This window comes from Lipophrys pholis (assembly GCF_963383615.2).
Source record: "Lipophrys pholis genome assembly, chromosome: 1".
NCBI classification, from domain to species: domain Eukaryota; kingdom Metazoa; phylum Chordata; class Actinopteri; order Blenniiformes; family Blenniidae; genus Lipophrys; species Lipophrys pholis.
The window spans coordinates 24,376,442-24,403,426 of NC_137635.1; the positions used below are offsets into that span (position 1 = coordinate 24,376,442).

The following is a 26,985-nucleotide window of genomic DNA, read 5'->3' on the forward strand; positions in this document are numbered from 1 at the left end:
AGTGGAATATTTGCTCAGAATATTTGAAACTGAAGTGTGTCTTTTGAACAGGTGTGATGAGGAGATCGACCTCCATGTCGTACGTGGACGGCTGCGCTGGGACATGGCCCAAAGAGAAGTCAGTTCAGAAAACACCCTCATTAACACACTTTTAGCTTTCAGTGGTTTGTTTCTTTCCATTGAACAAAACTTTTCCTTCCTCCTGCAGCTCATCCTCTCGAGGAATATCCTTTGAGATCCCTCTGGATGGAGACCCCACCCTGCTGCCCTGCGAGGCCCCCGCCCTCCGTGGGATGACCCGCTCAGCCAGTAGCGACAGCCTGGGGTTCAAAGTTCACTATGCATCTCGAGGAGGCCTGAAGCGCCACGCCTCCCTCACGCCCACCAGCATCAACAGCCAGGGCCAACACATCCCGGAGGAGGAGGAGCACCTCGCCAACCACAAACCTTTCGGGAGGAACAACACGTTTTCACTCAAGAACCAAAGCAGGTACAAAGATCAACGAGAGGGTCAGATACCAGAACATCTCTGACAGTTCCAGCATCCTGTCACTGCAGAGTGATGGAAGATCTGTAGGAGCTTTGTTCAGTCTTCTGAGGAAGTACAGCCGACCCTGTACTTTCCTGCACAGAGCATCTGTGTTGTCAGTCCAGTCCAGTCCAGTCTGTCATCCAACTCTACTCCAGGGCCCGCTTGTTCAAAACCCAGTTATCGTTTAACCAGCCGTTAAATACATTTAACCAACCGTTAACTTAAACAGCACTGTTATCTTGTTGTTCAAAACTTGGTTAACTTTAACTAGGGGTTATCTTGACGTTAAACAGTGGTTAACTCTCACCATGGTGTTCATGATAGCAGTTGAACAAAGGAAGGACAGGGTGGACCGTGGACTGAACTTTGATAGAGTCGATACTGGAATGAAGAGTTACGCCTCTATTGAGCCCCGGAGTGGACATAGAGAAAATAAAAAAAAATATATATATAACACGTGGAAATTAGATAATAAGTAGTAACCTCAAACTAATAACTGAAGACACCGAGTTACTATCTCGTTCCCTTGTATTATATTTTTTCACCAACGTCGCCTCCATCCTGTCATATTTGCTGTTCTGGAGCTTTGAGACCAAATAATGCGGACAACATTAGATCTTGGTGTTTTCTAACTAAAGCATGTGAAATACAGACGTGTTAAACTCACCTTGGTCCAAACAGAGAATCATGTAGTCCCACTTTCCCAATTTCCCACGCTCCAGACTCCTCCCCCGCTCCAGACTTCTCCCCCGCTCCAGACCCCTCCCCCCGCTCCAGGCCCCTCCCCTGCTCCAGACTCCTCCCCTACTCCAGACTCCTCCCACATTCCAGACTCCTCCCCCGCTCTAGGCCCCTCCCCCGCTCCAGACTCCTCCCCCACTCCAGACTCCTCCACTGCTCCAGGCCCCTCCCCTGCTCCAGACTCCTCCACTGCTCCAGGCCCCTCCCCTGCTCCAGACTCCTCCCCCGCTCCAGACTCCTCCCCTGCTCCAGGCCCCTCCCCCGCTCCAGGCCCCTCCCCTGCTCCAGGCTCAGGTAGAACATGTACATTTGAGGGTCTTCCAGCTCCATCTCACCTTCAGCAGTCGTGGAGATCCTCCGTCTGGACCTACTGCCTCCTCAGCTCTCCTCACACCGGGCTGCTGTGATCGGGGGTGGGGGAGCATTCTCTGTGCAGGCAGGGGTGGGGGTTGTTAAAGAAGTTGTTCAGCAGGTTGCTCTCTCCTCTCTTGAGCTGCAGCCGGTGATGGTTTTCATCCCGCCCCACACCTCTTTTATGCTGTTATTCTGAAACTTCTGCACCAGCTTCCTTCTGTATTGTTCCTTCACCTCCCCGAGCTCCTTCTGGACTACGCTCCTGCTCATCACCGTCTTTAAAGGCCTTCTTCTGGTTCAGAGGGCTCTTGTTGTCGCTTTTGATCCAGGGCTTGTTGGCAAAGCGGCGCACAGTTCTAACTGGAACCAGTGTCCCTGCAGAAGTTGATGTAGTCTGTACAGTGAGCAGCCGCCTACAAGTCCTCGCCGTGGGACCCCTGCACTACATTCCACTGCATAGTTTCAAAGCCTGTTCTGCCCCAGGAGACCACCTCTTGTGGTTGAGGGTAACCTCCTCACTCTGGGTTAGGTGCTGATATGGTAATAACTAATAATGTATCCCGCGGCATTAAAAAATAGTGACTGGTTCAAGGCAAGGCAAATTTATTAATTTATATTCAAAAACAAGGCAATTCACAGTGCTTTACAAAGAAATAAAATACATACATTAAAGCAAGCAGTGAAGAATCTTAATCTTAATCTGCAGATTTTTAATTATTTTACAGAGTCTTTACCACGACCACTGACCGTACGGTCACTTTGGGACCACGTAGATCCTTAGGATCAACTTACTCTATATTTTGCCCAAAAGGTATTTGTTGTCAGAGGTCCCACGTCACGCTATTCCAGGTGACGGACTCGCTATACGCTTCTAGTTGAAGAAATTCGAATAGAAATATTTGTTTAAAAAACTCTGTGTGCAGAGGGTGGAGGCTGCATGTTGTGGGTCTGAGCTGGAGAACAATGTGGGTTAGTGCTGCTCAGTCTAACAGGAGAACATCTGCCAGATTAGACAGAACATCTTTGGGTGGAGGCTCAGGGGTTCCAGTCGTAATGCCTGAGCTCCACCCACTGACTCTGTCTGATCGGCCTCATTTGATGGTGAAATAGGAGGGACATCATTCCAAGATGCATCTGAGAAGAGTTCAGGAGGTCCTGATGGCGAGGGACTGTCTGTCTCAGTCTGTCCACCACACTAAACCAAGTACCAGCATTAGTACTGTGTTTGCTGAGAACCTCAGAGAAGAACCATTGTCTGGCCCTTTTTAATTCTAGCTTCTACATGCCAAGCCTTTCTTTGGACATGTCCTAATGAAGGTGGAGCTGAGATTGTCTTTTCTGGGCCTTAACCAGTGTCTTCTTCCTCCATTGAGCTGTCCTCCTATCACACACTACTTTAGCTCTGACTGGCGCTGTGGGATCAATGATGGTTCTAACTTTAGAGCTGAAATTCTCCACAAGGTCTTTATTATTATAAAGGAGAGAAAATATGAATGTCTCTTAGATTTAAATGTCTGCACAGGCTTTAGCTGTTTCTGGATGTGTCCATTATTTTAAGGTACTTTTGTCACACATGATTAATCTGTGAAATCAGATTGCAGCTTTTGAGAAGATGAACTGATTTATTTGTGTGTTATGTGTCTGCAGGTACTCCAATGGAGTCCTTCCAGAGAGCAGAAACTCCTCCAATCACCATGAAAACCACAGCGGTCATATCAGCCCATCCACACCTCCAACCATCGAAGAGGCCCTGAAGATAATCCACGACACAGAGCGGCCCCATGCCAGCCTTGGGGTTGGGGCCGGAGACAATGGCTTCTTTCTCCACGGCGCAGAGCCTTCGAACTCCCCTGGCGCTCAGGGTCCGGGGGACAGCAAGGACTCGGCAAAGGTGTGGTTCAATGACCACGACGCCAACTCCATATCCACAGAGGAGGTGGACACCGGCATCCACGTGCGGACTGAGGACATTCAGAGCATCGACGAGGACTCGTCCTCGCTCAGAGACTATTCAGATATAGACCCAGACTGTGAGGCCATGACTCGCTCGTGCCCCCTGCCTGGCAGTGACAGGAGCGGGGAGGGGGCGTGCAGCGGGGTCGGCAGCACCGACCCGGAGGCTCAGAGGGGGGATGGAGGCGGGAATAGCAGCCCCTGTCCTAGTTCAGCACCCACCGTCCCCAGATCGCACACGGTGAGCCCCGTCTCATCCTGCAGGGGGTCCGGGGGGGGCGTGGTGCGCATGACCAGCTTTGCAGAGCAGAAGTTCAGGAAGTTGGAGGGACGGAGCAGCGGAGGAACCAGCCCAGAGAGCTCAGACCTCAACGTGCTCCACACACACCCAGCAAGAACGGTTTGTGGAGATTCATGTTTCACTTACAGCACGTTCCAGTTTTACAAGTTACGAAGCAGAGGCTCTGAAATGATTCACATTTAGTTGTACAGTTGGAAAACCGCATCAACAACTGATTTTAGTAGGGTTTTTCTGTGTGAGCAGATCAGGGCGACTCGGTATTCGACGTGACGATAAATACAAGAATGTAAGTCTTTATTGTAAAAGTGTTTGTGATTTGAGATTTGTTAATCCAGCGAACAGCGCTCCTTCTCTTGCCCCTGTCTTGTTATGTTTTTTTTTCTACTTTGTCTTGTAACCTCAGACACTCACATGCAGGAACGTGCAGAGACCTTTGAAGGGGCCCCAGTTTAACAAAAGGGCACGTACTACCAGGTGTATTAATATATATATATATATATATATATATAAGAAAAGTGGTAGGTATTGTAAGTGAAAGCCATTTCAATTTAGGAAAATATATGAAACAAACCATCTTCAGCACATATTTTAAACAAAATGTTTTAATTCAATAGGAATTGAGAGCTGCTCTTTGGATGAGAAGGTCCTTCAGCAAGGATCACGGAAATATTGTAAATACAAACATCGAGCATGTGGAACAAACACACAAGTTTTCACTGACTGACTAAAACCAAACAATCATCGTAATCATATTTTTAATACAGAGGCAAGATCATCACAATTTTTATAGTCCAAATCTCTCCCTGAAGGCACAAACTGACTTTGCTCAATGCAAATTAATTTAAAGACTAATGTGTGACAATGGTTATTTCTTTGTTGTATTATCACAACAATTGTTAAGAAATGTTAAGCAAATTCTCTTGTGGATAAATATTCTGTCCAAATACATCTTTATCACGATTCACCATCTCATTGCTTAGCACAGTAAAACTGACCAAGGCTTCATGGTGCGTTCAAGGCCCCTCAGTTCCTTTTCTTGTTCTTATATTCATTTGTTGACATACACACAATTGTCATTACTGTCTCTTACTATCTTTTACTACATATTATTGTTCTACATGGCTCCAGGCAGTTTTTAATCCATAAAAAATCTAATTGTTTTCAGTAAACTGAACCATATTCTGCTTCTCCAGTACCTCTGACTCAGTGTAAGTAGATTGACTGTAGCATGTTGTTTTCTCAAAATGACACATTAAAATCACACCCAATACATACAGTATATTGCTGGACAGGCAGAGCTTAAGAATTTCAGAAAGAAATCTAATAATTGTCAGCAAACACCACCAGCTTCTTGTTCTACTGGCCTCCAGGTATCTTTTATATTTTTTAAGTAGATCAACTGTAGCATTTTTTCACAATTACACATTTGAAGCCCACTCATAGCATACACTATGTATTGTATAATTGTGAATAAATGCTGTAGTGAATCCACTTGATAATTGCCACAGAGATACCTGGAGGCATGTAGAACAATATTATGTAGTAAAACGACAAGACAGTAAGGACAGTTGTATGTATTTCAACAAATGAATATTAATAAAATGGAACTGAGGTGTCTTGAACACACCATGAAGCCCCTGTCGTCGTCATGCACTGTTCACTGCACATCATTGTACAAAGCTGTCTATCTGGTAAGTAAAGTAACTTATTTAGCAGGTCTTCAACTAACTACCCACAACAACATTAACGCTGTTGAATTAGAGGACAAATGCGACCGGAGCTCTGCTGTGTGTATTTATTTCAAAATATATTTTATCATATTGTTTATTGCATATGCGGGGCAAAGAAAATCAAAAAATAATTAAGATATATATATATATATATATATATATTAAAAAAAACACCTTGACAAAAAGGGCAATTACTGGCGTGGGGCAAAGGGGGCAGTTGCTGTGTTTTGGATGTCTTTGAGTCTGGCAGGAAAGGACTTTGAAATTCCTTGAAAAAAATTATTTGACTGTGACAAAACTAGATTATAAACAATTGCTGGTTTATCCAAGAAGCTGAGCAGCTTTTATCCGTGAAGAGCGTACTTTCACAATAAAACAATCTGCTTTGGCCTCAAGAAGGAAGAAGCCTTTTTCTGTCTAAAGGATTTGTCAGTGTACATGTGCTGTGTTTTCACACTGTTTTTCCAGCTCTCCACACGTCCTCTGCCAATCACTTCACCCTCTCCTGTCACTTCTTCATCCCGGGACCCGTCCCACCTCATCGCCTCCGAAATGATTCAGCTGAGGATGAAGCTGGAAGAGAAACGCAGAGCCATTGAAGCCCAGAAGAAGAAGGTCAACAGAAACTACACTAAAGGTTTCCCACTGCTGCAGTTTAAACTACGGGTGTAAACAGGATGTTTCTCTTCTAATGTTTCACAGGTGGAGGCAGCTTTCACTCGCCATCGCCAGAAAATGGGCAAAACAGCGTTTTTGAATGTGGTGAGGAGAAAAGGAGTAAAAGTCCCCGTCAGCTCCAGCTCAGGAGGCGCAGAAACTCCTTCAGCAGAGCCTCTCGCCTCCAAGGAAAGCAGGCAGGCAACCATGGAGCAAGCAGAGCGGTGCAAGCCGGATGGAGCAGCTCCCAAATCCCCCTGTGAAGAAGGAGGAGGTGGGTAACCTCAGCAGGCTGCAACTCAGTTCACCTGCAATTAAAGAACCCTTATTATCCAGTTTTTCTCCTCCTCCTCCTGTTCTCCTCCTCCTCCTGTTCACCTCCTCCTCCTGTTCTCCTCCTCCTCCTGTTCTCCTCCTCCTCATCCTGTTCTCCACCTCCTCCTCCTGTTCTCCACCTCCTCCTCCTGTTCTCCTCCTCCTGTTCTCCTCCTCCTCCTGTTCTCCTCCTCCTGTTCTCCTCCTCCTCCTGTTCTCCACCTCCTCCTCCTGTTCTCCACCTCCTCCTCCTGTTCTCCTCCTCCTCCTCCTGTTCTCCACCTCCTCCTCCTGTTCTCCACCTCCTCCTCCTGTTCTCCTCCTCCTGTTCTCCTCCTCCTCCTGTTCTCCTCCTCCTCCTGTTCTCCTCCTCCTCCTCCTGTTCTCCACCTCCTCCTCCTGTTCACCTCCTCCTCCTGTTCCTCCTGTTCTCCTCCTCCTGTTCTCCTCCTCCTCCTGGTCTGGTCGGTCCAGAAACCTTCAGTATTCTAAGTTTCTAGCTCCTCCTTGATTTTCCTCATTTGAATATTGGATCATAGGAGCTGCATTCAGAATCTGCTGTGTCTGTGTGAGCTGGACTGGCTCCGCCCACACATGCCCATCTTGGGAAGAGGAGGCAGTACTTCTTCTCGTGGTGCCATGTGCCAGAGCTGAGCTGCCTAATTGTGGGAGGAGTCAAAGGGAGGGCCTACCTTGATTGTGATTGGCTAAACCCCCGATGACACTATATAGGGTTTGATTCCTGATTGGCTGGTTGGAGCAACACACTTTTTAAACCTGAAACAAGCCAGGGAGAGAGAGGACAGACTGTCTTCACTTCTGGGACGTCAGTCCAGGTATGGAGACGATTAGTACTGCTGGAGAACCTTTAGGGAGGGAAGTTTGTATGCTATGAGCTCTTTAAATGATCACTCTGAGGTTTATTGATGGGAGTGTGACAAATAAAGTCCAGTTTGATTAAACAGTTGTTAATCAAATGACTCTGAGGGTCACTGCTGACATTGTCATCTCATTTGAGAGCCAATTCACAGTTCAGGAAGTACAACAAAATAGCATTTTACTTAAAATTTTAATTATTTTCATGCTCTTTTTGCACATTGATGTTTTAATGGAATTGTTTATTGTCATGTAAATCGCAAGGAATTATCAGTTTAATGACGATGGAGAAAAAACGGAATCAAAACAAAATGAAAAAAGATGTTTTGAATCTGGGCCTATGCTGTCTTGACCCCATAGTGAGCTGTGATCGGCCTCCGGATGGATGGTTTATATTCCCAATTCAGATTAGGCCTTATGGCAGCTTTATTTTGAAAATTGATCTTCATGTTCAGGAGGTTCATCTTCATGCACCTTCAGAGAGAACAAATGTCTGGCCGACCCAACAAAGACCAAGTGAGGTTGTATGTCCGCTGTAGGTCTCTCTCTCTCTCTCTCTCTCTCTCTCTCTCTCTCTCTCTCTCTCTCTCTGCCCCAAAAGAGGGACTCGACCCAGGGTATTGCTGGCCACTACACCACTGTTCAGGCCAGGGTGAATGAGTCTGAGTAGCCTCGTGTGTGTGTTTGAGGTGATGCAGGCGCGGCACCAGGAGATGTGGACCTCACAGAGTACACTCGCTCCATCGAGAGGCTCAACACGTCACTGGGCTTCCTGCAGGTGGAGATGCAGCGTTTGGCTCAGCAGCAGGAGAAGATCATGGCCATGAGAGAGCAGCAGCAGCAGGCCTGGGTCATACCCCCTCCCGCTCCGTCTCCACACAGGTGCCTTTTTGTTCCAGTTACTGCAAAGACCAGTGGAGGAATCTGAGCTCTTTGTGAACATCTGCATGCTCTTCTGTTAACCCTCCGCCCACAGGCAGCTCCGGGAGCTACGCAGTAGCAGTGTCACAGGCCGGGGGTCCGGCCGAGGCTCAGTGGGATCTCTGTCACCCATCCTGTCGTCTTCTGGCTCTCCTCGCGCTCCTAACCGTTCCTCTGCCGGCATCAAGCGGCGACCGGCCTCCTTCCATGCCAGAACGCCTCGAACGCCACGGCCCAATGACCTGCAGGTCACTCCCTTCAGCCGAATGCTCAACACTCCCACTTCAGTGGACAGCCTACCCAGACTGAGGCGCTTCACCCTGAGCCAAACCCAAAGCAGCTCCTTTGCTTACCTGGGCCAGGATGAAGAAGTCAAGATTCCAGACAGTAACGGCAACCAAGAAAACCCAGACGAGCAGATGAGTGCTGGCATTGCTCAGCCTCTGAGCAAAGAGGAGGAGGAGAGGAACTCCAAGAGGACGTTTGAAGTGTTGTGTCAGCCGCTGCCTGACGTCCAGGGAGCCGCGAGCAGCCGGGTGAAAGGAGACTCCCGGGACAGGACAGACCCGCTGGAGGAGCCTCTGTCCGGGCTGAAGCCTGCAGATCTCCACAGCACAGAGGCCGAAGCAGGAGGCCAGAACGATGGACAGGATCAGAAGATGTGCTGCGGATTCTTCTTTAAGGTGAAAATCCCAAATGATCTCAATATCATTAGCAGAGTAGCTGGATAAACAGAACAACACTTTCATTTACAGGCACCAGACTTTTTATTGTGTGTGAATATTTTATGGTGTGAATGTAAAACTCAAATTAGGAGACAAAAACAATGTAAATTTATGTAGTGACCAAAAAAGTCATCTAAAGTCACTTTTATAGAGAGAAACCCAACAACTCCACTGGGGTGAGCTTTTAACAGGAAGAGGGAATGTCCTGCTCCACCCTGATCCTGCAGGGATGTTGGTCAGCACCATTGGTTGTAATCAGACTGTAAGGTGGTGTTCTGGCTGTGTTCAGGCTCTGCTCTGCAGTGACTCTGGCTGTGTTCAGGCTCTGCTCTGCAGGGACTCTGGCTGTGTTCAGGCTCTGCTCTGCAGGGACTCTGGCTGTGTTCAGGCTCTGCTCTGCAGTGACTCTGGCTGTGTTCAGGCTCTGCTCTGCAGTGACTCTGGCTGTGTTCAGGCTCTGCTCTGCAGGGACTCTGGCTGTATGACGCTCCAACACAATCCCAGTCTTCTACTAATGAGGAGCTATTAAACTGTGCGTCATTAATTCTTTGATTCTCCAGCAGGGCGGCTTGATGGGAGTTGGATTTAGTGATTCAGATTGGATTTCAAAATCAGCACTGAATTTACAATCATGAAGAACAAAACTGTGTAGCTCGAGCAGTAAGTTCAAGAGTTTGACCAAGAATAACAAGATATTGGATCAAGTTGAAGGGAGGGGAAGGTTTTCATCAATCCATCTTCTATACCACATTATCCAGTTCAGAGTTGAGGAGTCCTTTATAATGCAGCTGTCTCTTTGGAAAGTAAATGATTCAAAACCTCTATTTTCCTCAGTGACTTTACTTCATATGGAGGTTTTGAATCATTTACTTTCACCAATCTGTCTTATCTGGAGCTTTGAGATGAGCACACAAACTACTGATGAGATATGATGACGATCAGGGCCTCATCTATAAAGGCTGCTGAAGCACAAAACAGGTCCTGAAAGATGCGTACGCCACTTCCCACGCAAAGTTTGTGATCTAAAAAAATAAACTTTGCGGGAGAATGTGCGTACCACTATGCAAGCTTTGGACCTTGAGCAGCACGTTTTGGAGACGGGGAACCTGCGGCGCTGATTGTGAGGTGGAGAATTGAAGCCAGATTCATCTCATACATTTATTATCTTCAGATATCAAACTTACAGATCCACATTATCATAAACAGCCAAGCTGCAGTGGTCTAGATGTGTTTCCTTAGTGGAACATTACTGCTGAATCAGCAGCACCATGTTCATATGTCACTGTTTCATCTTCAAATGATCCAGAGTGGATAGAACTGATTATCAGTTGTGACAAAGTGAGTAACAATCAGTCTCATTTCAGAGTAAACACATAAATAGCACAGTGAGTAAAGCTGCTGGTGTTGTCGCCAGTCACTGGGGACGTCTGTCCTGTTTTATTAGGATTTACAGCTATAAGGTACAAATATACTAAACTGAATGTACATGGTAACAACTAAAGTGAGTCTCTGGGAAAGTCTCATGCAAAAAAAAAAAAAGAAGTTGAGATGATTTACCAATGGGTTACAAGTAAAATAAAGAAATGATAGATTTTATATTGTTGATTTTATTATCATACATACGTGATACGTAATACAGTTTAGTGTATTTTTATGTTATGGTTGTAAATCCTGATAAATGCCGCTGGCGTGGATGGTCATGTGCTCAGAAAGCACTGCTGCTGGAGACAGGCGACCTCCTCCACCCTCCACCTCCACCTCTGGAGTGACTGAGAATAAAACACAAAGTCCACTGAGCCTTTTCACCGTCCCTGTTCAAATATCTAATTTATACATTTAATAAACAGATAAAACTGAACTTTATCGCTCTGCTGTGTCTCCACCAAAATGTCTCCTTCAACCTCTGACACTCAGACACACACGGTGGCTTCACAACCATGGGGGTTGTTTTAGTGTCCAGCAGTGAGCTCTGGTGCTGCACTCCATGATGTCACTCTCCATGATGTCACTCTCCTCCATGATGTCACTATCCCCATGATGTCACTCTCCTCCATGATGTCACTCTCCTCCATGATGTCATTCTCCCCCATGATATCACTCTCCATGATGTCACTCTCCTCCATGATGTCACTCTCCCCATGATGTCACTCTCCTCTGGCCTCCATGATGTCACTCTCCTCCATGATGTCACTCTTCTCCATGATGTCACTCTCCTCCATGATGTCACTCTCCCCCATGATGTCACTCTCCTCCATGATGTCACTATCCCCCGTGATGTCACTCTCCTCCATGTCACTCTCCTCCATGATGTCATTCTCCCCTATGATGTCACTCTCCTCCATGATGTCACTCTCCTCTAGCCTCCACCTTCACATCAGATTATTCTCCTCCACCTCTACAGTCACTGATCTCTCAGACTCTCTCACTATTTCCAGCAGTGACAACGAGCTGCTGATCGCTTGTTTTTCTTCTATTAGTGATTCCACTACTGTGACACCAGATAAGATCATCTCCTGACCTCCACCTCCTCCATCACTAGTTCTCTCTCTGTAAAATTCCTTTTCTTCGTCTTTTCTGTCAGGATTTACCGTCAAATGCCAGCGATCAACAGGCTGAATGAGATGCTATAATATTGACGAGGTCCTTTGCATTGAGCATTTATGGTAGAAAGTGGGCGTGTTGGGGGCGGAGCCTGAACTGTCACCTTTCAGGTGGATTGAGATCCATAAAAGAAAAGTGTGTGCAGATGTGCGGATGCATGGTTTTATAGATCCCAATTTTTTGGGGCGCACGCCATTTTTAGTAGAAATCCAACGCAAGGTTTTATAAATGAGGCCCATGAACTGATAAAACCACAAGAAATGGCTTGAAAGGTCCAACAGGCGAAGCTGACTCAAACAGTTAAACATGGAGAAAGTAGCTGTCAGCCATGGAGCTAAAAGGGGTATGCACTATATGCGGCACATAGGCACGCCGTGCTACAGGGGGCGCCAAATCGATGGAAGAACAATTATTTAAAGTCGGCATTTTCTGTATTTAACAGCTGTTTGCGCGTATGCAAACGATATGATCAATAACAGAGGCACTGATGAGCTCCCCTCCACTCCTTACCCCCCTGTTTCCTCACGTACACTCTGCGCCACAACAAAGAAATACTTTCAAGTGTAAATTCGAAGGTTATTATAGCAGTATTTTACCAGTCTAGCCAATCAAAATGAAACTGAACTGTATGTGACCTCTGAAGTCAAATTTTATTTAGTATTTATTTTGTGTACATCCTTGTATACATTATATACGTGTATATATGTATTTATATTATGTGCATCTTTATATTGGTTCAGTTATGTACTTTTAAATACGTATATTTCTTCCATAACATATTTGATGTTTGGTTCGTTCAATATTAACTGGTCCTACAATTTATCACATGTCACAGTGTAGTATTTAGTAGTACACAATGTAGTATTTATTCATCCAAAATGCATTAGAAAGCTCCATTTAAGGTCTATTTTTTCAAATTTTATAATGAATTGATTTTTAAGAATCTCGGCGGGACGGAGAAGAAATAAGAAAAGCAGCCAAAATATTGAAAGATTCAAAATGGCTACTAAAATGGATAAACCTGCTAGAATTTGATAAAAGTCCTGTTGTTTTAATTAATAGTTATCAATGAACTATATAAATGTGTTATGTGTACTTACCTTAAAGGTTAAACAGATTCTGCAGCTCCAGATTAATTGTATTTGGTGAGAAATGAGAGAAACCAGTTTTTAGTCCTAAAGGCTGCAGATGCCTGGACTGAACCTGAAAACTGTATGATGAGCTAAAAACAAAGGGATGTGGCCAGAAAACATGTTTTTGTGCTCAAACCACGCACAATAACGTTGTTATTGTCCCACGGTTTTATCTGAATCAAAGGTTGAAACATTCACAATATATGACATTTAGGACAAATGTGTAGAGTGGTGCTCCAGTCAATCGGACACGATCACTAAATATGTGTCACTCATTGCCACAGCTCATAGTGCTTTGCAGCTGCAGCGGCCCTGTGCGCAGAGTAGCTCAGACATAATATATGTAGATGCCTCATTCCGTGCTGAAGAGTAAATCAAAAACTTTACTGCCAATCCATGTGATTAGTATCAGTGATGGGCAGCGATCGGCACTCAAGGCTGAAACGTATCAGAATCAGCAGCAAAAACCTGTTTAAATCCTAATGTGCTCCTGTTGATTGGGTTTTGCTGGTTCCCTTTCGCCTCTCACCTGATGCTTTTAGGACGACGTGAAGGCCGAGGAGGACATGGCAGCCAAGAAGGCGGCTCTGCTGGAGAAGAGGCTGCAGAGGGAGAAGGAGGCGCAGGAGAGGAAGCAGCAGCAGGAGCAGGACCAGGAGCAGAAGAGGGAGGCGGCTCGGTGAGTGTCCCCACGTCACAGTGACACTGAGTGTCCCCACGTCACAGTGACACGGTGTGCCGGTACACCGGAGCTGCTCCGAGCGCCGGTGTCTGTCCTTGCATGGTGTCCATAATCTCTGCCCCAATGCAGAAGTTGCGGTTGTCACATCCAGTGGAGCAACACCAGCACCAACTGGCTTTGTGACACCAGAGTGTTTTTTTTACAATTACACACTTAAATCACGCAATACGTTATATTACTGTACAGGCAGAACATTTCCTAAAAATTCTGATCAAATAGTTTTCAGCAAACTGCAGCAGGTTCCTGTTCTACATGCCCCCAGGTTCCTCTGTGTCCATTTTCAAGTGGATTCACTGCAGCTTGTTTTTCACAATTACACGCTTAAATTACACCCAGTACATGTTCTGCAGTACAGGCTGATTAGAAAATAAAAATCCCCACAGGCACAATAAAAGTATATCTGATCTTATTCAGGATGGTATGTAGTGACTTCCACTCATCTCTCTCTCTCTCTCATTCTTTCTTTTGATTTCTTTAGGGAATTTTAAAAAATCGGTCAATATGCAATTACTTACAACATGTATTCTAATGTTTTGTTTTCTTTTAATCTGACACAACTATAGTAAGGCAGCCATTGGATCCACATGCTGCACAAGGTGCCTTTATTTTACACTAAACACCTGTAGCCCAGAATGTCTGTGGAGCTGCAGAATATCATGCTTTTGTCCATATGAGTATGAGAGACTGACAGCAGGTCACTAAGGGGAGGACCGCCACTGCTTTTATTACACTTAAAACACTGGGTGTCATCCTGCCTTTTCAGTCTTTCAGTCTCATGTCAGTGACGTCACCTGGTCTTCCTACTTCCATCTACGAAACAGCAATCCTCTGTGTGTGTTGGTGGCGAGTACGGCTACAATAACAACTATGTTTCTTCCACCTTCCACACTCATTCACCTGTGACACCATCACCTTTAATCTCAAGCCCAAAAACAAACGTTCTTGTGAGACAGCAGTGTGATACTCCCCCTGGTGGTCAAAAATAATAAACAACAATAAACGACCTTTAAACTGAAGTGTGACTAATGTCTCCTTTATCCTCCATGTTTCCACTCCCTCCCCTTCCCTCAGACCCTCTTCCTCCATTCACCTCTCTGTCCATCTCACCACCACCGTCTCTGGGAGTCATTACCACCCAAATGAGAAACATGGATTCATCCCCTCATTTCAAATCACAATTAAAAACTTATCTGTTCAAAATGCATATTCCAGCTGATGCTAATTTGATTGTTTTTACTGTTTTTAGTGTGTACTCTATATATATGTAAATGTTGGCTTGTTGGCAGTCCTCGACTGCTGAGAAAGGAGCTTTCAAATAAATATTATTGTTCATAAATAGTCTTCTTTTATCTGAAAATGTGCAGCACCAGAAGTCAGTTAAATCTCCACAGCTCGGACAGTAAGGTTAAAAATATGTACCATGCAAGTTAAAGCAAATTGGCATTACATGATGCTTTTACGGTTCCTTTTCTCCAAAGTGTTTACTGGTGAACCCCTCCCGTCCTCCTGGCAGCAGAGAAAATCTCACTAACATTAGGTTGTGAGCATGATTTATTGTGTATCCTAAGTTTCTGCCGGCATCTGCAGGTTGGTACATGCATGTCATCTTAGCTTTTTGTTTTTGTAATTAGTTACTAACTAATCCTAACCTTTTTTTTTAAAACTGTTCTCATAGAGCATGAAGAGCATCTTCCTCCCTCTGACTGATGTGATGTGATAACGACACTGACACAGCTTATCTGATCTCTACGTGCGTCTCCAGGCTGAAAGCAGAGGAGGAGCAGCAGAAGAAGGATGACGAGAAAGCAAGAAGGGATTACATCAAGAACGAGTATATGAGGAGGAAGCAGCTTAAGCTGATGGAGGACATGGACGAGGTTATCAAACCCCGATCGGGAAGTCTCAAGAAGAAGCCGAGGCCCAAGTCCATCCACAGGGACGTGGTGGACTCATCCACGCCTCCTGTGAGAGCAACAGGTGAGCGACACACCAACATGAAGGTCTTAGTGTGTAAAGTTCACACTGTGAACCCACACTGTCCCCGCCCTCTGCTGTTTGTGGTGCAGGGGTCCGTCCTCGAGGCTTCTCTGTGTCCAGCGTGTCTCTGGCGTCTCTCAGTCTGGCTGACAATGACAGAGATCAGTCAGATAATAGGAAGAACTACAGGTAAGAGCCACACACAAACTGGTGACTTGTGTTTAATGTTCTGGCCCTTGTCTTTGATGAGAAGCCTGATAGTCCCTGAGGTTTACTGCTTGACCTTCTTTTATCCCTCTCTTCTTCTCCCTCTTACTTTGCCTGCTTCCCTCAGAGGCAACAAACTAGCTTCTGCCAATATCCCATTTTATTTAAACTCTTCCAAAGAAAGAAAGGGAAGGTTAGTAGCACTGCAGAAGAAGCTCCTTCATCAGACGGACTGCTGTAGCTGTGTGAATATGTGGTAACTTCATGTAGTTTCAGCCTTCATATCATTAGATTCAGGTGAATGTGCTCAAGTCAGATAGTTTTTCATTTGTTGGACATGTGGCTGAGCTCTTTTCCTCCTCCTGTCTTCAGTATTGCTCTCAGCCTGTTATTCGCTCTCTGTGCTGCTTCTCTGTGTCTGCTCCTCCAGCTCGTCTCAGTGTCCACCAGGATGCTGCTTTGCTCTGCTTGGCTGAACATGCCTTTTCTGAGCCTCATCGCACAGTCTCACCTGACCTTCACAGTCTCACCTGACCTTCACAGTCTCACCCGACCGTCACGGTCTCACCCGACCATCACGGTCTCACCCGACCTTCACGGTCTCACCCGACCTTCACAGTCTCACCTGACCGTCACCTGACCGTCACAGTCTCACCCGACCGTCACCCGGCCGTCACAATCTCACCCGACCGTCACGGTCTCACCCGACCGTCACGGTCTCACCCGACCGTCACAGTCTCACCCGGCCGTCACCTGGCCGTCACGGTCTCACCCGGCCGTCACGGTCTCACCCGGCCGTCACAATCTCACCCGACCTTCACGGTCTCACCCGGCAGTCACAGTCTCACCCGATCTTCACGGTCTCACCTGGCCGTCACAGTCTCACCCGACCTTCACGGTCTCACCCGGCCGTCACCCGGCCGTCACCCGGCCGTCACCCGGCCGTCACCCGGCCGTCACGGTCTCACCCGGCCATCACCCGGCCGTCACCCGGCCGTCACCTGGCCGTCACCCGGCCGTCACGGTCTCACCTGGCCGTCATCCGGCCGTCACCCGACCGTCACGGTCTGAGGTGTAGGGAAACACCAGGCAGGCTTTGGAGAAGTGTGTCACCATGTCTGACCCTGTGTGTGTGTGTGTGTGTGTGTGTGTGTGTGTGTGTGTGTGTGTGTGTGTGTGTGTGTGTGTGTGTGTGTGTGTGTGTGTGTGTGTGTGTGTGTGTGTGTGTGTGTGTGTGTGTGTGTGTGTGTGTGTCTGTGTGTGTGTGTGTGTGTCTGTGTGTGTGTGTGTGTGTTGGTTTCATCCCCGTTGTCTCGACGTGGTTTGTCATTTGTTGTGTCATGGTCTGCAGGCCCGATTCAGCAGAAGGGTTTTCCTCTTGTCCTTCGGCTTGTAGTCGTAATGGAGAGAAGGACTGGGAGAACGAGTCGACCACCTCCTCCACTCCCTCAAACACAGAGTACACAGGTAAACATGCGGGATGTGCAGCAGGCCTTTGAACTAAATAGGATAAAAGTCAGAACATGTAAAGGTGAATATTATAAACTCGCTCAAATTTGATACAGAAAATTCATTGCATGAGTAACTTAACACAGTTAGCCTATTAGCTTAGCTACAAAAGTAAAACGCCAGAGAAATACAATCAGTTAGATATTAGTCACCTTCCGAACTTTAAATACTGCTTTGCAGAATGATTCTGCACATAACCACTGATTTATTCTTGCAGACTCAAGCTTTTGCTTCTTTCCTTCAGGACCTAAACTCTATAAGGAGCCCAGCGCCAAATCCAACAAGCACATCATCCAGAACGCCCTGGCGCACTGCTGCCTGGCTGGGAAGGTCAATGAAGGGCAGAAAAACAAGATACTTGATGTATGTAGACGTTCTAGGACACTGGGAGCCAAAAACAACAGACTCAAAAACAGCTTTTATCCCCAAGCGGTCTTAAGATCTTCTCCCTCCTGAATGGATGAATGATAATGTCACGTGCATACAAGTGTAACATTCATGGACAAATGCCATATTCTTTGCTCAATTGCTATATTTGTTATTAATGTTCATAACTTTGTTGCATATTTTTGCTCTGTGTTTATTACTTTATGTACATTTTTAAATCCATGTTTGATATGGCTTTATGTAATTTATCCTTAAATGCTTCTGATACAGAGTGCCAAACTGCTTTTCATTGTTTTTGTAACAGTGACGATAAAAGCTTTCAATTCAGTTCAATTCCATATCTGCCTGCACACATGTCTGTGTGAAGCGAGTATGCTGCAGTGACTGAGGTGCTCTGATGTGTTGCAGGAAATGGAGAAGTCTGAAGCCAATAACTTCCTGGTGCTGTTCCGTGATGCTGGATGCCAGTTCAGGTCCGTTTACACCTACTGCCCCGAAACGGAGGAGATCACCAAGCTGGCGGGTATTGGCCCGAAGAGTGTTACAGCCAAGATGGTCGAAGCCCTGTACAAGTACAACTCGGACAGGAAGCAGTTCAGCCAGATCCCAGCCAAAACCATGTCTGCCAGCGTGGACGCCATCACCATCGCGAGCCATCTGTGGCAAGCCAAGAAGCAGGGCACGCCCAAAAAACACCCCAAGTAGGACCAGCCGGACCTGTGGACAGCGTGTGAACCTGCTTCATCGGAGGAGACGCTGAAGACTTTGTGGATTTGCTTTTTCCTTAATATCCATCAGTTCACAGTCACAACTGCAGTGTAGAACACAGACGAGCCTCACGGATGTTGCTCCCAGTGCTGGACCATCGTCAGCATGTGTGTTCATGTTCTCATGTGCCAAAAAAAGAGCAGAAAACAAAAGGCGGAGCTTTGCCTTACCTAGTTGAACCACTGAAGCACTGAATGTCACGCCTCTGAGGCACTTTGCTTTCTCTGAGTTGATCATGTGTGGCCTTATGCTTGTTTTGTGTCATATGGATGTGCAGTGAGTGTTTGTCCTGTCTGTGCTGACACAGGTGAGGTCAGGTGAGTGGGGTCTGATTACCTGCCCTCTGTGGGCATTTTAAAAGGGGCTTTCTGTGATGAGATGAGCAGTTATTGATGATCGTTTCGCTGCTATTCAGGCATGTGTTTCTGTTGTTTTTACACATGACTGAAACACTTAAAGGTCATGATTTGTATATGTGTGTACAGTGAAGTGCCAATAAGAGTGGGGGAATACCTCAGTTGGTGATTGCGATTACTTTCCAGAAGGTGGAAATGATGGGACATCGCACCTGCAATCCACTCTTAATTTATTTCCTTTTTATAATGCATTGCAAGTATTTTAAAGAGCGTCTGAGATTTTATTCAGAGAAACATAATATACTACACGTGTATAAGTTAAATGTGTTTGTGTATAATGGCAGTTCCAGTCGAAACAAACATGTCTGCTTGTGGTAGCTTTTGAGTTGCTTTTATAATTTATCTTGTCAGTGTTTTGTCCTTTGGGGCCTTTTATTGTGCTACAGATGCAAAAAGTGTGATCGCTTGACAGAATCACTGATAAAGACTATCATAAGTGTTTGACCAGTTGGAAATAATCCCACACTGTGCCATCAGTCATCGGAAGTGAAGTAATCACCATTAGAACTAACAAACACAAAAAGTCACTTTAACATGGATGTTGTCTGAACTCTGGGATCTTGATGACCCTCAGAGTGACTGTTCACCTATGATCCCGCCCACTGTCGTCTGATCGGAGCTGTTCCCTCTTCAGGACCGCCATGCTTCTTACTTTTACACAACTGTCGCCTTTTTTTCTCTCCATGTATTAATTCAGTATGCATTGACACTGTACAGATATATTTTGGCTTATAGAAGTATTTTTTGTAACAACATATACCCATTGAACATGTGTACTGATGAAGCTGAGCAGTGTTGAAGGAGTGTGTAGAGGAAGTGAACTTCTTGCAGTACTATTGAGGCTTCAGTTGGAAGTATCCTGAGATAACTTTAGCATTTTTCTCCAACTTTGAATTTAACTTCTTTTCACTTAAAAGAATCTGATCAACTGTTTATTGATTTATGTTTTTGTTTTTATTCATTTGAGCTTTATTAAAAATGCCAGCTATCAACATTTATGTGTGTGTTCTGTGGAACAGATGCTTCAGGCTTAGCTACTCCTCTTGGCGTTCAGCTTTGCTTTTGCTTTTCATTCCTGCTCTTTTAGTTTTTCCTTATTTTTACATTCAAGAGAGCCTTTCAAAGAAATACTTTTATTGACAGAAACATCTTTAGTTAAGCTGATAAAAAGTTGCTATAAGATGTGTGCAGGTAAAATGGTCTTTTTGAGCGTTAGAGGTGGATTAGTTAGAGGAAACTAATGCCTGAAAAACAGCAGTATTCACAAGAACATATATTATTATTACATCAATTTGACAATTAACGTAGAATTGTTATAGAATTAATGTCACGTTTTGTGTTTCAACATTTTTTCAGCTGCTTGAATGGGAAGTTTTGATGAGGCATCCTATCGTCCTCCTGGCCAGGAGAACCACAGGGGGCTTTACCCCAGACTGTCCGGGGGAGATTGACCAAACCTAAGGCCAGTTGGACCAGTGAAGAGGTGTTGGTGCAGTGGCATCCTTGCTCTGGATGTTAAGTATGTGCTATAGAAAAATGGTAAACACATGACTGTGCAACTGTGGAGGGCATACCACTTGTTCTCTATGAAACTGCTGGCAGACGTGGTTCCCCATCCGAGTTGAGAGCTGAAAAACACGATCATAGGATACGCCTCAAGCCCAGAAGGGCCATTTTATCTACAAGTTCCCTTTTACGTGTGTGTGTGTGCGTGCAGCATCAGTCCTATGTATAATGAAACTGGTGTCTCCTGTGCAGTACTGTGTCTGACGAAAGCTGCTGTGCCTTGCTTCTGCTTAACAGTGTTGAATTTCAGCAACTGAGCAATTGTAAGTGCTGCAGTGGATATTGCTTCTTCCATCTGGTCTTTGATGCTGGGTCCCTCTAAGATCATGTTCACAAGGGGAAGCAACAGCTGTGGCACAGAGTCCTCTTGGCAATGTTCAGGAAAACCATTAAATGGTTTGGCCTCACCAAAAATGTGTCGGCGGACAATCTGTGCAAGCATGTGCAATGTGCATAACGTCTTCGTTGTTATCTTGCTCACAGGCTTTGGCAAGGGCACTGCCGATATCATCTTCAAAGGCCATCAGGACATCTCTTCCCTTTGTATAAGCTCACATGTCAGGGAACTCGGCAAGAAGTCTGTCTTTCAGCCTTGTAGAGTGAACTCTTGTTATCAACCTCTACTCCTCGCTATTCCATTCGTGACTTGTAGAACTGGGAAAGCTCAGCTAGTTTGAATACAGGTGCTGACTCATCACATTGTCTGGTCTCTTCTCTATGAAGCACCAACTCAGTAAACACAACACCAGAGGTTGATGCTGCATGTCCATGGCCATTATCTTCAAGACCTTCTAAGATAGCCCTTCTGGCGCCACGATAGAGACCTAGTAGGCATCTGGCGTGATACTTGACTTCAATGGTCAAAGTGTCCCCAGCACTAAGTCGTCCAAGTAATTCTGTGTCTTGAAGCAGGCTTGTAGCAGCGCATAGCCGATGGTCCAATTTAAATGTTGCAGCCTCACGAAGGCCTTCATTGCCAGCAGCCTGTCTGCAGAAGAAACAGATGTCCTGTCTCATTTCAGGAGTCCGACTTGGTTGAGACCTTCTGACTTTGCCTACTGACTGTTGATCAGGACTTTCACTGCATGCTCGCTTTCTTGCTCTTTTCAACTTGGTTTCATTGTACTTAAGCCTGCATGTTTGATGATATTGAGCTTTGTTCGCAACCATGGATGCTTCTATACCATGACCCTCATCCAGTCTTCCAATTGGCAATGTTGAGGGGAGCTGGCCAAGTTCATTAAACTGGGTTAAATGCTCTGCAAGTGAAGTGTATCCACTACTCTTGTCTGCTCGCTTGGACTGCAAAGGACATCTCAATGCCTCTGCCATGTGTTCTTGGCATATAATGCAGAGCTTCCAGTCGGTCTGGTCTGTGCAAAAGATTGATGGTCCTTGACCATCAAAATTTACAAGTTGGAATTTCTTAAACATTTTTTCAGACAAGAAAAAGAAACTTTGTTTGCAGTAAAGGCTGAGGGGTTATCCTTTAACCACCTTTACTACAAGGAAACACATACAAGTATGGGACACAACTCAGTTCGGATAAGAAAATTGCCCTACACCGAGCCCGATTGTTCATCCAGTACCATTTAATTCCTGTGTGATCTGTACACCATCCGGGTAACTATATGACATATATAACAGTTGTAAAGTATTTGGATCAGTGTGATAACTGCAAATAATTTATGTAACACAACAAGGGTATTGTATGTTATCCCCCCCCCCCCCCCCCTCCCCCCTCCCCCCTCAAACTTTCTTCTCTCTTTTCTCTTCTCTCTCTCTTTGAGCGTTCCCCCCCGGTCGTGTACAGCAGCCATGCCAACTTCTGACAGAGAAGGCAACAGGAGGAGACTCCAGGTCTCTCCCTGTTGCAAGACAAAAAACTGTTCTGACTCCGAAGGCTCTCAATCACATCATATTGTTGGCCCAAGCTGCCGAACAGGACAAGGGAGAAAAAAATAAAATAAAAAATTATTATTATTATCCTAAAGACATTTACCGTAGTACTCTGTATTGTAAATAAGCCTGAAACATATTATATCCATCAGTCATAAGAAATCAGTTGTTGCCGGCAGCCATTTAAAAAAAATGGCTGCCATGAGTGCCATGTTGAAAATTTATGATGGCTCCATATCCAAATCTTTTTGGACTGCCTTTGGCTATAAGTGGCAAATTTCATGGTTGTACCACAAAATGCACGATTGTTTTGGTTGTCTGCTGCACTATATGTGTTTGCATTTACTTACAAGGGTAAGCAGTGCACATGGACTAGGCTGGTCCAGGGGTTGGGGAGAGTCCGGGGGTGTATGCAGCAGCGGTGAAACGCGATCTCGAAGATCTGCGCCTCCCGGGGGGAAAAACACTTCACCCACACCTGCGGACTGTAGAACTGATTCCATTTTGCTTCTGAAAAGACTGGCTCAGTGCGGTCAGAGTATCGTTGGCCAAGCTTCAGTTTTGTTTGCCTCAAGTTACATATTTGGGACAGTTGCTAAGGGATTGACAAACGACTCCCGTCTCCCGAGAGAGTGAAACTGCTCACCAATGTGTCACCACCAGCAACCAAGAAGGACATGTTATTGTTCCTTGGGATGGCAAACTACTGTCACCACTGGATTATTGAGTATGCAGCTGTGGATTCTGTGTTGAGAGGTCCGGCCCTTGAAGCTGCTCCGAGAGAGGTGGAGTGGACGGCAGAGATGCAAAATGATTTTCAGGAACTCAAACAAGCGTTGATTTCAGCTCCAGCGCTGGCTTGCTGGACTAACATCATCCGTCTCATCTACATGTGTATGAAAAGGAGGGTGTTGCTACAGGGATACTGATGCAGAAACATGGAAAGCGTTGCCGTCCTGTGGCGTATTACTGCTTGTGTCTCTCCTCGATAGTCCTTGGTGTGTCTAGACGCTGAGATTGGTGGACACTGTTGCTACTATGGTTGATAAATCGTCACCTATTGTACTTGCACATGATTGTGTAGTTCACATGCCACATGTAGTCTTGCACATAGTGAATACTTAACGCATAGTGAATGCTACTGAGATACTCAATTTTTTTCCGACATTTTGAGAGACTTTCGTCTTCAGGTGTCCAGGACACTGCCGAAGCCTGGAGATGAACCATTTCTTCCTTTTGGTGTGGATGATTATGTATTAATCAAGTCTCTGTCTTATTCCCCGTTTACACGACAACGAATTCGAGTGTATCCGCAAAACTTTCTTCTCTTTTGGGAGGTCCGTTTACACGACACCAGTTTGAGGATGCACTGTATCCATGAAGTTTTTAATCCGGCTCCCAAAGTGGAAAGATTCTTCCACGGTCTCTGTTCCCTCCTGCAGAGACTGATGAAGGCTCCAGAGCCCGTAGTGGTACGGCCCGTAGTGGTACGACCCGTAGTGGTACGACCCGTAGTGGTAGGACCCGTAGTGGTACGACCTGCGGTCCATATTCTAGTTTTATGGTCCAGATCAGTAGTTTAATAGTTGAGACTCTCCCTGATATCATCCGATGTGTCATCAGTCCATACGGATGTCAGGTTCTCTCCATTTTCTTCACCTTTATAGTGTTCTGTTCTCTGCACACGTCTGTGTAGTTTCATAACAAAATCAAGCAGCACCCTCCAGTGGCCTGGCAGACTAAATACATCGTTGTCTCTGTGTCCGCTGCTGCAGTGGAAACACACTCCTTTATTTTAACGGATTAGGTGGTGTCACGTGAAACGTTGTTGTGTAAACAGGGCCTCAGTCTTTGTTTCCTAGACAGAAAGGTCCATACCAGGTGCTGGTCATGACAAGAACAGCCCTGCAGGTGGAAGGAAAAGCGGAATGGATCCAAACCATGGTGGTCCAAGGAGATCCAACTCTCTATGTGGAGGCAGGAGAGAGTGGAGGCGGAGAACCAGGCAGGTCAGCTGACCTGTCCAATTGGAGTGGAGGGAAATACACCACAGAAGAGTGGATGAACATCCACCACAAAGGAGCAGCGAGCACTCTGGTGCTTAGCAGTGGTCCATATAAGGAGGATCAACGTTTCTTCCCAACCTGGACGATTATAAAGGAATCCGAGCCTGGACACCACCCGACGTAGTAGACAAGGACGAGAAGAAGCAGTAATACATGCACACGTCATGAACACTTCCAGGGTGTACGCCAGTGCTGCTCAGAGAAGCATACTGTCGCCACATGTGACTAAGAACTCTTTGCACACAAACATCTACACTGATAAAACATGACCGACCCAGAAGACCCAGGAGCCACTGGAGGAGGAAGAACAGGCACAGAGACGCTGTGCTGTTGTTACTTTTCCTTGTGGTATTATCACTACTTTGTGTAGAGAAGTTTTTAGTTTTATCTATTTACATATTGGTTTTGATCAATAGCGGTAATTGGTTTCAATCATTTTAGAGAATAATTAGCATGGAGATAATGGATTAATCAATATCAATATTATTGACAAGGTAAACAGTTTGTTTCCTTTATTATTCAAATGATGATTTAGCTTGCTTAATGGAGAAAACATTATTTTCATACATTATTTTTTATCATTAATGACACCGTGATCAGTATATTCAAGAATGCACAAAGGTTTCAGGTTGTTATGGAAAAATTATTATATGCAATTATTAATATAATGCTACCCCTGGCTAGCTCAGCTGGTAGAGCATGAGACTCTCAAGGTAGAGGGTTCATGTCCCACGCTGGGCGCCACCTTCCTGTGGGCTCTCCACCTGCAGGAAGGTGCTTAATGGGTCAATGTGATCTGGGTGACGGTGCTCAGACTGACACCCCCACCACCCGGGAACGGGTGGATGGATGGATGGATTCTAATGCTACTGAAGGATTATGTTCTTCTCTGTATCCTGCTAAAATGTTTTTTTTATGTTTGTCTGTGTTTTTCCAGTCTTATAACCTTTTCTATGGTCAGCAAACACGTTTTCCTTTTGCTTTACTGCACCAAGACGGTGAAAACAAGAAAGGTTTCTCACCCACAGGTGTGGGAACCGAATGGTGGTTCTCACCCCTGTGTTGTTGACCTCTCCATCCTGGCACGCTCACCCCCTCCCATCCCAATATACTCATCCCCCCCCCCCCCCCCCCCCCCCCACACACACACACACATTTCCACTCCTCATCAATGAGATGTGTTACTGAGGTCACTTGTTTTCTGTCATCATTCGTTCAACTCTCAAAATCATGTTTTTCTTTTGTTGTTGCTTCTTTGTTAATTTATGTTCCTGCTTGAAAATCATGTTACTGTCTAGATAGAGCTGCTCAGGCTGGTTAATATAATAATAGTTGGAAAGTATTTGGATCAGTATGATTACTGTAAATCAATTTTTTTGTAGCACTAACAAAGGTATTGTATGTTGTCACCCCCCCCTCAATATTCTCTCTTCTCTCTCTCTTTGAGCGTCCCCCCCCGGTCGTGTACAGCAGCCATACCAACTCCTAATAAAGCAGCAACAGGAGGAGACTCCAGGTCTCTTCCTGTTCAAGAGCAAAAACTGTTCTGAGTCCAGAAGGTTCTAGATCACATCATATTGTTTGTCCAAGCTGCCGAACAGGACAAGGGAAGAGAAGAAAAAGAAAAAAAAGAAGAAAAGAAATTATACAGGGCGGATAGAACTGATTGATTATTAATTGTGAGAAAGTGTGTAAAAATCTGTCTCATTTCTGAGACAGTATATGAATAGCGTGGTGACAGTCATGTGTAATGCTGCTCTATAGATGCTCTAGGACCGCCATGCGCTCTGGACGGACTGGTGCTGGAGACAGACGACCTCCTCGTCATTGCTTCCAACTCTACACTGACTGAGGACACAAGACAAAGTCCACTGAGCCTTTTCACAGTCCCTGTTGAAATATTGAATTTATACATTTAATAAACAGATAAAACTGAACTTTATCTGTCTCTGCTGTGTCTCCACCAAAATGTCTCCTTCCCTCTCTGACACCATGGTCTGCACTCACAAATATTCTTGAGATACTTTGCATTGACTATTTATGGTATTTATGATGTGCAGATGTCCATACGCATGGTTTTACTGATCCAAATGTTTTTGGGCGCACACCATTTTCAGGTTTTGGGCACGTGTAGATTTTTAGTAAGAATCCTACGCAAGGTTTTATGTATAAGGCACCAGGTGTCCACCAGGGAGCGGTATGAAAAAGTGACATTTGCAGTGGCGATCGTCCAGCAGGTCCCCGAAGCTACCAAAGTTTTGCGGTTACACTCGTTTTTGTTGTTGTGTAAACAGGCCCACTGCCTTCTGCTCTGGACAAGGATTGATTATTGTCAGTTAATGACTTTTTCTTCTACCATTGTGATTGTGAATAAAAAATGTGCAAAACCTCATCTCCCAGTTTTTCTTACATGTTGTGCTTTTGATGGTTTGTTTGCTCTTACATTGATGTAAATGCTAAATGGATTTCACTTAAATAGCAATTTCCCACCTCTTGAGCACTACTAATCACATTCACCCACTCACAACATTAGCTAATTGGGAGTGATATAACACTTATGTGTATCTCAATACGTGAAAGACTAAATAGCACAATACTGACTGTAGTGT

General features: G+C 45.3%; 1 protein-coding gene across 1 annotated transcript in view; it reads left to right on the top strand.

Moving 5' to 3' along the window:
• Positions 1-19,839, top strand: part of camsap2b (calmodulin regulated spectrin-associated protein family, member 2b) — a 63,355-nt gene extending 43,516 nt beyond the window's left edge. The window contains 13 exon segments of the mRNA XM_080466730.1: positions 52-118; positions 209-490; positions 3,275-3,980; positions 6,080-6,226; positions 6,314-6,542; positions 8,158-8,341; positions 8,436-9,063; positions 13,382-13,518; positions 15,344-15,558; positions 15,648-15,747; positions 17,117-17,232; positions 17,519-17,637; positions 18,070-19,839. Of these exon segments, the coding sequence (XP_080322856.1) occupies positions 52-118; positions 209-490; positions 3,275-3,980; positions 6,080-6,226; positions 6,314-6,542; positions 8,158-8,341; positions 8,436-9,063; positions 13,382-13,518; positions 15,344-15,558; positions 15,648-15,747; positions 17,117-17,232; positions 17,519-17,637; positions 18,070-18,366 (3,227 nt within the window). The 3' untranslated portion in view covers positions 18,367-19,839.
• Positions 19,840-26,985: the final 7,146 nt, after the last annotated feature.